Source organism: Centruroides vittatus, unplaced genomic scaffold, assembly GCF_030686945.1.
Source record: "Centruroides vittatus isolate TY-2023 unplaced genomic scaffold, ASM3068694v2 scaffold_907, whole genome shotgun sequence".
NCBI lineage: Eukaryota > Metazoa > Arthropoda > Arachnida > Scorpiones > Buthidae > Centruroides > Centruroides vittatus.
In genome coordinates this window covers 465,231-478,140 of record NW_027122720.1, presented here as the reverse complement: position 1 = coordinate 478,140, position 12,910 = coordinate 465,231, and the positions used below count along the sequence as shown (strand labels likewise).

Sequence of the window (12,910 nt, the reverse complement as noted above, 5' to 3'; positions counted from 1 at the left end):
AAAATGTGGGATAGTTTACTAATAAATTTTACTCACTTTATGTGTTTGTATGTCACGATTTTTACAAATTACCCATTAAACTATAGTTTAATCTGTTGAATTGTTCACGTTTCTTAAATGTTTATATATGGAAACAAAGTAGAGTAAAGTACCAAAGTTCTTTTTGGCTTTAAAATCGTATAAAACACACACTCAGTTAATTGTGTTTATAGAGAAAAAAATAACGTAACAAAACTAATTTCCGACAGAAGTAAAAGTCTACTAGAAAACCTGTTTTCTATTCAATCTCCTTTAGATCATTGGAAACAAAGAGAAGTCCGTCTGTTCACACAAAAGAAGTAAACAGATGGACTCTTGCCCTCAGGTGTCACATTCTAGGATGCTACTTTAATAATAAAACTTTAGTTAACAACAATATATATATATTTGCTTTAATTGACATTTAATAACTTAGAAAAACACTCGGCAATCCCACAAAATTTACTGCAGATCCACATAATTGAGGCCTTCTAAGACTTTAAATCTCTAAGGCTCTTGTTAAATTTTGGGTTACTTGTAATTACGTTTATTACAAGTTTGGAGAATTTTCAACACTTTTAACTCAATTTTTACTTCTTTCCTCGTGTATAGATACTGATCTGCATGTTCTAATCTCCATTAAGTAAGTAAACGACAGTTTAATGGTCTTTGCCTGAGACTTTCAACCTACACATGATCCTACTTTAGGAAGAAACTGGTTGTAAACGTACCCACTTTCGCTTCTAAAACGTAACTTGATTTATTTTCAGGTTCTTAAAACTGTATTTTTTATTAAAAAAATTGTTCTATTTTTATACGTAACGAACTTTATAACCGTCGCAGAGTTTCAAAAAAACTCCCCCTTTTTCCTTTACTGAAATTAACAATTGAATAAAGTTTCAGCCCTAAGCTATAACAATAAGAGGCCTTCCCCTTCTACCAAATGTGAGGGCCTAAGCTATAACACGTATCCTAAGAGGCCCTTTCCCTATACTAAACAATGTGAGGCCCTAATTTAGCTTATGTGTAAATCCGGCTCTGGGTGGAATGCAGTTTCTTAAACAGATGAACCTTCCAGATTTGGCCCCCTTATTAGTTTCGGAAAGGGTTTTTTTTCCTTCTTCTTCTTCTTCTTCATCATTTTTTTCCTTAAGTGACCGTGAATGCTCTGTAGGACAATAAAAAAGAAGGAAAAAGGGGCGCATCTTTGCACGTAAAGGTGTAGAAACCGTGACACCTGCTCACCTGTTTCTGAATCACCTCCCTTGGGAGGAAGGTCGGTTGTGTGAATGGTTGGGAATATCCACCACCGCCCTGTTTTCTTTTTAGTGGAGGGCAAGCGAGTGAACATGATCAGAAATTCGCACGAAATTACGAATTAATTTTCAAAATTATGGCATTTCTGTAACAGATTTTACAATTTACGAGAGGCGCCATTTTGTGTCTATTTACTAGACAATCTCCTCAAGAATCGAATACAATACATTTTAAGATTTGAGTTAAGGAGAAGACCCTTCAACAACACGAAAGGTAAAGGGCCTATAAAAATGGGTCAAAATTCTCGAAAAAAAATCGAAAGATAATAATTAAGTATTTCCAATTATTACATACACTAGTTCCCTCGATAATTAGGTAATCATCTTCATCCACTTGTTGGCTTTAATTGTAAATTAAATGTATAATCTGGTATGGAGATGAATAGAATGCTTTTGGGACATTACAGGGAGGACCGGCGCGTGTTAAATAACCACGAAACACCACGCGGAAGAATAAGATAATTGGCGTGAAATGCGGACACACTCAACTGTTGAGCTATCCACATACCTGCAAAGGGCGCTGACCTCTTATTTATGTGCTCTTTATGTTCTTTCAGGTCGGTCGTATGGTATACACAGAGGAGAAAGTGGTTTGCCCTTTTACTTTCACCAAGATAACTGGATTAGAATTCCGTTCAAACCATTATAAAATTTCGCTGGTCACGCAGAATTTTAACTGTTTTTTTCCAATTCCGCTCCCCTCCTAACGAAGGGCCTCTTAGTAATTTAAGAGGCCCTACCAATCCTATTAAATTCGGATAATAATTGAATGGTTTGTAGACGGACGGGATGTATATTATATCGATTTTTATGTGAGATTTATACAGGAAAATGCTCGTCCTCCATTTTTTTCTCCTTTTTTTATTTTATTTTTTTAAACTGGTTCCGCTGGAATTTTGTAGACTGCAGATACTTGTCAGTGGGTCTTAATTTTTCATCGGGTCACACGTCATGCTCGTGTTCATTGTTTGGACTGAAATAGATGTACTTATTTACGTCATGTAATGTGGAACATGTCGTTCTGAGAGTTACATCATCAATTTTTTTTAGTGATTTTAGATATTTGTACGATATGATTTTACTAAAATTACCCTTTCAGTGCAAAAATAAGGGCGCACCGCGTGTGGAAAATGTACATAAAACCACTGAACACTGACCGTGGGTTCGAGCTTCGCCAACGATCTGCAGTTTTTCGCGTTTTCTTCACGTTAGTAACACCTAAATAGGGGCCAGTTTCCCATAGAAAGTCCTTCCGGAAGGCATCACCCTTCTGCAGATCGCCCACGTATCGTGTTGCCGTGTACAAACAAATACAGATAACACACCACTGAACACTAGTCGTGGTTTCGAGCCTAAACGTACTGGTGTCGCGTTTCCAAAATCTAAATAGGGGTCAATTTTTCATAAAATTATTCCCGTGAGGCATCTTGAACACATCTACCAAGGGGTACTCTTGGCACAACGCCCATGTGTTGCATTGTCTCATTTTACCAATCCAATTCTAAAATTCCCTAATTCCAGAAGCCCTGATAGAAGCATTTTCGAAATGAATTATTATTATTATTATTATTTTGAACATGAGTCATCCAGGAGTGACGTCCCGTGACTGAATCACCTCTAAAAATCACCGAGCTGAATCACATTTCGTGAACGGCCACCCTCCTATGGTAAATAAAATTAAAATGAAATTTGTTTTCCTCTAAAATGTCGATTTAATTTAAAACAAAATGGAATCAATCATGAACGCTACATTCTTGTTTTATTATCATTTCTAGAGCATCCGGAAAGTACAGTACATTGACGCTTCGTTAAAGACGTCACGTGATCCGTGACGGATTATCTTAAACGACTCATAAAAAATCGGGGGGGGGAATTTTGTTGTTTTTTTTAATATTTACTAACCGAAGATGAACAAACGTGACAAACTACCGAGAATCGCACTAATTAATGTACTTAATGTAGTGTTTTTTGAAAGCAATAAAAGTGTGTAAAGTGCAATGACGTTTCACGTTCATTCTCATAAACTACTGACCCCATCACTTCAAAGGCTCGGAAGTTGCTTTTAAAATGATATCTGGTCACGTAATTCCGATACCTGCTGCAGAAAATGGAAGATTTGGAGCTGTAAATATGAAAAACTATGACTCTAGAATATAATCTGGAGCTGAATATATGAGAAGCCATGGCTCTAGAATGTAGATTTGGAGCTGTAAATATGAGAAGCCATGGCTCTAGAATGTAGATTTGAAGCTGTAAATACGAGAAGCCACGGCTCTAGAATGTAGATTTGGAGCTATAAATATGAAAGGCCGTAGTATAGAATGTGAGAATCCTCATGGTTGGATAATCGAGATGAATACACGACACATGATTTATCGAGTTCAAAAGTTAAAATATACACTAAATTTGGTTCCTGTCAACGTGGAATCCGGTGACAACCCGTTTAGTCTGATAATCATGCTTCACTGAATAAAGGTCTGCCTCATGATGATTGATTCTAACCATCGAGGAAGTATGAAACCAGTTGAACCGTTATAATTCATTATCTCATCTTTCGTCTTGAATGATTGAATAAGGCTCTCAGGCTACGTTAACTAATTAATAAGGTTCATGTATACTTCCTGTGTAGTCAAAAACACCTGGTCTTCGTGATTGTGAAATTTACATGGGACTATTCACGTCAGCAGTTTATGGACGAGAGGGAATTCGTTTGTATCTGACAATGGGGACGGGGTGAGTCTGATGACGTAAGATTGCACGTGTTGTTTATTTTTCTCCCCAATCATCACAAAATTGTCTGAAAATAATTCTTGTGTATTTGCGAATGGTTTCATTTCTGGTCTGATGACTTAATTACAGAGAGGGAGTGTCTGATTTCTAATGACTGGTGATGATGGGGAGGGGATCAAAAACGGAAAAAGTTTCGCTGATGTGATACTTGAACGACTCCCAAGCGGAAACAGGTGTGAAATATGAAAAAAAGATGGCATCCTGACAGTTGGTAGATGATCCTGAAGCGTAATAAAAGGATTTAGAGACTCAAAATCCGCTTATATTGTCAATAATTCTAAAGAATATTTGATATTTTGATGTATAAAGGCTTGCAAGATGGCATCCGTCATTAATTTAAAAAGTTGAAAAGCCTACCTTTTCAATTGCACCACTAATTAGAGTCTTGGCATTTCGTGAGATAAAGACCAAAGCCGTAGTTGCCCTAAGCAAAACAATGCAAATTAATTCAGATTTTGGAGATTTCGATACGAATTGCCCAAAATTTTTTCTTTAAAAGAATTATAGTATTATCTCTTCCCCTATCTCAAGTACTAGTAAATATGTAGGCCCTATATTAATTATGCAAATTGTACTTATTACATCATAAATTATAGAATGCCGACATTGCATACGATTTGAAACTTGCTTGAGAAGTCAAGACAACGCAAAATTAATATTAGTTATGCAAACTCTTAGAATATTCATCCGAAAAATTTTCCTCCTCCAACTTTTTTTATGCCTTTTATCTCTTGTAATTAAAGGTTTAATGGTACATAAGAGTCAGTTACTTTTCTCATAAGGTTCAAGGATCAAGCCATGAATGATTACTATAGAGAAAAATTATTGCACATTACTCATGCATGATCTCAGTGATTCGAAGTTGAGCCAGACTCTCAGGTAGTCAAAATACTGGTTAACGACCTTTAACCACTCATTATATCTAAACTTAGTCTCATACACAAACGTGACTTAGTTCTGATACAATAGTTTCCGTGTGACGATATCGTGGCTGGTGGAAGGTGTACAGATGACAAAATATTCCCATGTAATATCAATTTTTACAGGTTTTCTTAATGGTGTTGACATAATTTAGCCAAATTTCTAGTATAATGGATCCTTTGAACGACTTAACTTTTACTAGAAGCTTAGACGTTGCACCTGACGGAACTAAGACCCTTCATCAAGGCCAGGTTTCTATTGTCTGTTAGTCATGTACTGTGTATCCTGTCTCTATTATTGTGCACGGTAGTAAAGGGGGGGACTGATGATTTTGTATTTTCTTAACACCATCTGTTGAGTCATTTTATTATGAATTTGTTGTAGAGAAGATTTTTGGGAGGTGCCAGAAAGTAAAAAAAGATTTCTTCCCCTGATAAGTAAAGCTGGTTAGTAGTAAATAGAAGGGTTTAATCTTCATAGAGGTTAAAGGGGGAATGAATAGAAGGGATTAATCATCATAAACTTGAAGTATGTTTTAAATTTTATAAGTTATTTTTAACTAAAATTAGTGGGTCTGTTAATGTAGCGTTGTTATTTTATACAAAAATTGATTTAAATAGAAGTTTTGGGAGTTTTAAAGGGCCAAAAAATTTTCTTCGGACATTTTGAAAGAAAAAAAATTATTATAAAATAGGTTTTTGGCGAGTTTTTCAAGAATTGATAGGCCTATAAACAGGGCTGAAAACACTAAATTTTAAACATGACTTCTTAAAAAATGGCGACAATCAGTTATAAATAGATGTTTTGGGAGTTTTAAAGGGCCAAAATATTTTCTGAAGAAATTTGGGAAGGAAAAAATATAAAATAGGTTTTTTTGGTGTGGTTTTTCAAGAACTGATAGACTTATAAACAGGGCTGAAAACACTAAATTTTAAACATGACTTTTTAAAAAATGGCGACAATGTAAATATCAGTTGTAAATAATCCGCGAATAGATTTTTTTGAAGATAAAAGATTATAAAATTTTCTGATTGTTTTTGAAAATTCAAAGAACTATACAGTCAAACCTTCGAACAACGGCTACTGAGGTGAACATAAAAAATGGCAGTTGGCTGGAGGTTATTTTGTATGCATTTTTGTTCGACGTTCCTGAAAAATCGGCCGTCTTTAGAGGTTGCCTTATGAAAAAACATTTACACATTTTTTAAAGTAATAATCTTATATAAATTATTTTGAGTGGCAGTATTTGAAACTATCACGCAATCAAATTAGTGTATTTAGCCTATTTCTTTAAATAGATGCAATTAAATATTCTAAATTGCAAATTGTGTACAAGTTTTCAGTTGAATTTCCTTACGACACATCAATTGTTATAAGGAAATTAAAATAAAATAAAAAGAACGAGGACGAATCGATTGTATTGATGACTTAAGAAACAATTGAGAGAAGTTGAATGTGTTTAAAACACTACGATGAGTCAGTCAATAATGTGTGACGTAGTAAAATATAAAGTAAGAAGCTGTTGCTTCTACTTTATCTACATCATTCTCTGTTCATAAAAGCGCAGCCAATTAAAGCATGAGAAAAGGTCAGTCAACTAATTAAGTCCACCTCCGTCCAAGGTGTGTTTGCACACGTCATCACTGTCATGTTTCCTCGTCGTCACCAACCGGTCCTGCACCCCTTTGACAAAAATATTCTGTTCGTGTATTTACCCATTACGGGTCTGCTAGGGAAGTTTGGGCGGGGTACTCTACGAAGGTTAAAACCTAGAAATTTCTTAAAAATTACGGTTTAACTGCGTTACGTCAGTGCTTTTAACAGAACTTAACGGCTTTTGTCGGTTCGATTTTAAAGTACTAGACGTATATTTACCGTGTCTGAGAGTTGAAAGGTGAATTTATGGTTTGTGAAATTCGCTATAAGTGGTGGGTTAATGAAAAATGGTGGCTTGGGAGCCTGAAATATGTGTTTATAACTTATAAAAACGGGTGGAATTTAGGGAGTGGATTAGTTTTTTTTACGTCACACTTTATAAAGTTATGATATTATTTAATCCATATCCTAAATGTTTATGCCATTGTTATCCTCAATTGTGAGGGTAATTTATGTAAATTTAAAATATCCCTTAGGGGATAATGACGCAACAATACAGGTTGAAAGGAAAATCGATCGCGCTCACCTCAATAAGGAAATCAATAAGGCAAATTTCGATAGCTTCTGCTTGTTTAGTAGATCGAAGATAGGGAAATTTTATTATAGATATAGATTTATGTTATATTTAAGGTTTAATTATTAACATAATTTTTTGACAGAATGACGAAAGAACGGAGGATGCCTAAAAGGCCTGAGGTCATGACGTCACAGAAGCGGACCATTTCTCTTTCGCAGTTGTTCTGATAAAGGAAGAGGGGGGAAAAAGTCCGAGCCGTCAATAACAATGGAAGAAAATTGGGCGGAGGAGCCAAATAACGGGGAGTGTTTAACGTGGGACACGTCGTACTGCAGCACGTGGCACAACCCGAATTCCGAAACGGACGACACATGTCTAGATTATCGAATAATGATACCAGAAGGAAAGGAGTACAAAATAGTTTTTATCAGTTCCAGTTCCGACACGGACGACGATTGGTCGAATCAAGCGAATTGCGATGATTATTTCGATCTACCGGAACTGGAGGAAGATTTCGTCGTTCACGTTACCGATTACGTCACGGAAACATGCGACGGTGTCACGAACGGAACTGGGCCAACAGAACACGTTACAGACTCCACTGGCAAGAAGAAAGACGTGTTGGAGGCGGACCGTGAAAGTGCAACAGGCACAGACCCTGACCCCGGCAGGAAACCGAGTATAGAAGTGCAGCAGACTGACTCGGTGCGGGCTGCAGCCAACTACCAGTTGTGGGTTGGTAAACAAGATCGGGAGACGTCGCCTAGCAGCTGTGCAGCACAATCGATCGTGCAGTCGGAACATGGCGGAGGAGACGAAGTTATAAACCCAGATATGGAAACTGCCAAACGTTGTGATGATATTTTGCCACGGCATCAATCGCAAGTTAAAATAGAAGAAGATAACACGGCTGACGATTGCGTTACCGGTCGAGAATGTGCCACCCACGCACCGCCGAACGAAATGGATGTTTCGAATACAGAGAACCGTCGACCCGATTTGCAGTTTCTGACACCCGATTTAAATAACGAAGAACTGTCTACTTTAGAAAAGTACTTCACCGTCGCCCTGGAGTCAGGTAGGTGTTTTAACTCTAAACGGCAGCCGTCCATTGCAGTCAAGAAAATGCCCGGTTTGGTTTCGGACGGGGCCGACGCCGACGTGGATTCCGTTACCGAATCCATCGATGCTCGAGATCCTTATCCCTCCGACGTGGAGACGTCGAGCGTTAGTGATGTTTTCAGTGATAACGAAGACAATAGTGATTCTTCCTCGGACGAGGCTACTTACGTTGCGCCGGCAGCTACGGGTCGACCCCTGTATAGTCATTCTAGTTATAGTTTACATACCATCATGGAGGAGAGTTGCGAAGAGAGCGATAGAGGTTCCGGGTCGACTACGCCGACTAATCGGATGCCGCCCTCGGAACTCGAGAAGTATTTCAGTTTAACTATTGCCAGTGCTCTCGATCAGAAGAGGGCTTCGTTGGCTATCAGCGAGGACGATTTGAGTATTATTAGTGACTCGTTTTCCGAGAATTCGGGCTCTATTTATAGTGAAATGAGTGAAAAAGCAAACGATGTCGATCCTGCCGTTTTGGCCGCTTCCCGCCTAGAAAAATATTTCACCTTTGGTTTGTTAGGTAACGGAAAGTTTTGCTATCCGGACGATGCGGAATTTACCGATGAGAGTGCCGGTATCGGTAGTGAAGTCGACGATTGCAGTTTGGCGTCTAAGAGAAATTCAATTTGTTCTTTAGATCCATCATTTGACGATAATATAACCGAGATAGTTGATGAATTGATTGAAGCCACAGAAATTGCCGAAAATGCTTTTGTTCAGGATAATAATTATGATACTGTAAAACGAAAAAAAGTAAAAGAGAAAGACGAAGAGGATGTTTCTGATAAATTCTGTGATGATGATGGTTTTAGTACAGTAAAAAGAAAGAAAAAAGATAACGAAAATGCCGATTTAACTGTTGAATCTGTGAATGATGATAATTACGATAAAGATATTACATCACTAAATTTCAAAAACAAAGATAATTTTAATGAAGTAACTGATGAATTTTTAAATTGTAATTCTGATAATGATTATATAGGTTTAGAATCAATATGTTATCTTTTTGAAGAAATTATCCTAATTAAAGATGATACTGAGGTAGAAACATTTAAAGATACAGATAAAAATAAAGAAAACTTAACTATAATTGAAAATGATCTAAATAAAAATAATGTTGATATGTCAGAGGTGACAAAACCTGTCGACTTGGATGAAACAGATAAAGTTGACACCCCTGTTTCTGAAGGCTATCTCGACGATGAAGCAAAATACATAATGAATAAGTTAGTTGCACACTTTGCAGATGCAAATGTAAATAATACAAATTCCGGAGAATTTCCTGGTTGGGAATTATTCGAATCGCAGATTGCACAACTTATGCAAACAGTTTCACCTGCATCTTTGTCTATTGGTGATCCGAGCGGTAGTAGTTGCAGCAGCAGCACTATAGGTAGTAATAACAGTGATTACGGAAGTGATACGCTAGAATCTGCAGATTGTACTACAACCGACGACGACGATCAAGAACAAAATGGACGAAATAGTGCACTGATGGTTAATGTACATCCATTACAGCGAAGAGGTTCGGAAGGTTCTGGCAGTGGAGAGAGTACGGATTCTACAATTTCTGAAGATACCGTGTACATATGTAAACAATTGATGCAGTCGCTTAAAAAAATGGTTGAAGCTACACATAACGATAGGACTAAAAATGAAGGTGACAGTTTTTCTCAGGCACGAGTTTACATAACCGAACAAATAGTTGCATTAATGCATACAGTGAGTGCAAGCAGAAATGGGTCACCCATAAGAGAAAGGAAACAGAATATTTCAGAATCTTTAACTGAGAAAAATGACGTTAAAGTCTTGAAGGAAATTGATAATTCAAATGAATTATCGCCATCAATTTCTGAATTAAGCAATTGTTCTAGTGATGAAGAAGCTGATATTATGTTTGTATCTAATATTGATGATTACAAAGAAAAAAGTTTGCAAGACGAGAAGCTCGAAGTGCCTAAATTAGATTCGGACCTGCTTACGGTCGATGAAGGAATATCTGTAGATAACGCAGAAGATTCTCAAACAGAAAAACATCTTTCTCAGAAAGAGTATTCGATAAATGATGCATATAAAGATACAAACAATGATAACATTGTTCATTCTAAGCAGAAAAGCATAACTGTTGCTCACGTACATTCTATTTCTAAACAAAATTCATCTTTAGAAAAGATTGATATATGTGTAACAGAAAAAACAGAGATAATCAGTGATAATTCTCAGAATGTATATCTTTGCGCAAAAGAAGAAAATTCAAAATTACAAACAGAAAATATTGATGAAGAAAATAAAGACGAGTGTAATATTCAAAGAACTCTCAGTGATCGTAAGAAAGCATCTAGTGAAAATAATCTTCTCTTAGCTGATTATAAGGCGAAAAAGAAAGAGGGGAAAGTATCTGCTACAAAATCGACCGGAAATATTTCCGATCTCGAAGTAGCTACAGGTTCAAAGACAGCTTGCAGAGATACCGGTTATTATTCGTTGAAGTCGTCGGACGATAGCTTTTTGAGTTTGGACGAATCTGTTACAAGTCGAGCATCCTCGGCTTCTTTGTCGCATCAAAAATCCCCCGCATCCACGGAAACTATTTTAGAAGACGACGAAAATATTTGTGCCAAACAACCTCAGGTGATGACTGTGATAAATTCCAAAACTACATCATTGAGCTCAGGTAACATACCAGAAACTATAATAAGTGCCACTTCCATAAAATCGAGTACTTTGCCGTCTAGTGTCAGAAACACCGTAACACCCACGCATCCTCCTCCATCATCCACTTCACGTTTCCGTCCATTTGTGTCGTCGTTTTTCTCGACGTCCGGCGTTCTCAGGAAGTTAGCAGCATTACGAGGTAATTAGTATACATTAATTTTAAATTTGGCATTAAAATATTGGCTAAGTGAATTTAAATTAGTCAAATAATTCAAACTTTTATTACTTTTTAATGACACTCGATATAAAAATATATTAACAATTATAGTATTATAATAAGCACTGATATTAAATATAAATATTATTACAATTTAAGTAAATTTTGTTAACTTAAAATGATCGTAATATGATCTTCGGCATATTTACTTGAAAATAAAAATGAAATAAGTAAAAATATTCTATGTTAATATTTTGTAGCACCTCATTCATCTTGCTATAGTTACATTTTGACAGCGGCTTACAACCAATATACATTTGTACTTTTGTTATTGTTCTCTTCTTAAAAACATGCAACAATGTTATTGTTTGAATTAACAAAAAAATTTGGAAGGAATTTTTTTTAATATTTACAAGCTACAAATAAAACACGATGCTAACCGGATGTATAAATTCGCAACCTTATGCTATATATAGAGTATATTCCGAAAAGAATGCTACCATTTTAAATTGCTGTAATTATGTTAATTATATTACCTGAGAAGTGTGTTGTACACCAATTGTCAGAGTAAGTATTTGCATTTCAATAAACATCTATATTCAAATGTATTTTTGTGTACTGTCTCTAAGAAACACCGTAAGCAAAAAATGGCAACTCCGCAATGGAAATGATGTTTTGTATCCTAGTCTGCAAACTCAGAATCAGTTTCCAACTTTACAAACTGCATAACACAAAACATGTTCTCTGTTGCGCAGTTGCCATTTTTATTTATAGTGCTTCTTAGAGACAGTAGATGGTAAATGAAATGGACATTTATGCTATTGACTGATGTACATCACATACTTCTCAGATAATAATCAACATAGTTATAGTACTTAAAATTGTACATTCTTTATGGAAGACCCTGTGTAATCAATCAATAAAAGGTATAATATTTTTGAAAATAATTTTCTTGAAAAGTATGCCAAAAACAATACTTTTCTATAAAGTTATATTATGTTATACAAATTATTGTAGATTGTTGAAGATGCATAACTCTTGTTTCAGTACGTCTAGGACAATATTTAATCTAAGCGTAGGACAAAGTATCAAGAATTCTACCTATATAGTATCAACTGCATGGTGCACTCTTACTAATATGAATCAGTTATTACACAGGATCATTTGGTTAGCAAGGTTGTGTATAAAGAAACGCAAGTCAATAAAACACAAATTCAACATGTTTTTAAAAATTAATCCGCAATTTCTTTCTGTTGTTGATTTGAATATTTAACAGAAAAATGATTGGATTAGTGAGAATGTTCTGCGTATACGTACGAGATACTCTCGTTAATTTTTAATGAAGTCTTTTATTGTAATACACACAATTCAACAATATATAAACAAGATATTAAAATGTATGACAGAACCTTACCCTTTCTTAGTGTTAAGGCTTATTCCAAACAGAATACAGATTTACAATTTCTTTTTAAACATTACCTTCAATTTATAATTATGTGAAATATTTTAAAGTATAAATGGAATAAATTTAATAACAACCTTCCTTTGTTTCCCATGTCTATGCAAATTTAATTAATTTAATGCTATTTCCATACCGATTCAGGGAAATTTATTAATTGGATTACACAGATTAATCACTACTGTGAAGCACAAATTTCTTGACATTTAATTCAGTAAAATAAACATTAACTGGATCAC

At 35.6% G+C, this 12,910-nt stretch overlaps 1 protein-coding gene across 5 annotated transcripts in view; it reads left to right on the top strand.

Annotated features, from left to right (window-relative positions):
- Positions 1-12,910, top strand: part of LOC136990354 (uncharacterized) — a 63,318-nt gene that overhangs the window by 12,934 nt on the left and 37,474 nt on the right. For 4 of the 5 annotated variants that reach the window (XM_067288744.1, XM_067288746.1, XM_067288747.1 and 1 more), the window contains one exon: positions 7,361-11,194. In XM_067288744.1, coding sequence (XP_067144845.1) covers positions 7,486-11,194 — 3,709 coding nt within the window. In that variant the 5' untranslated portion in view covers positions 7,361-7,485. Of the gene's footprint in view, positions 1-6,470; positions 6,940-7,360; positions 11,195-12,910 lie in introns of those variants that run through there. The other variant, XM_067288748.1, reaches the window with a different exon arrangement.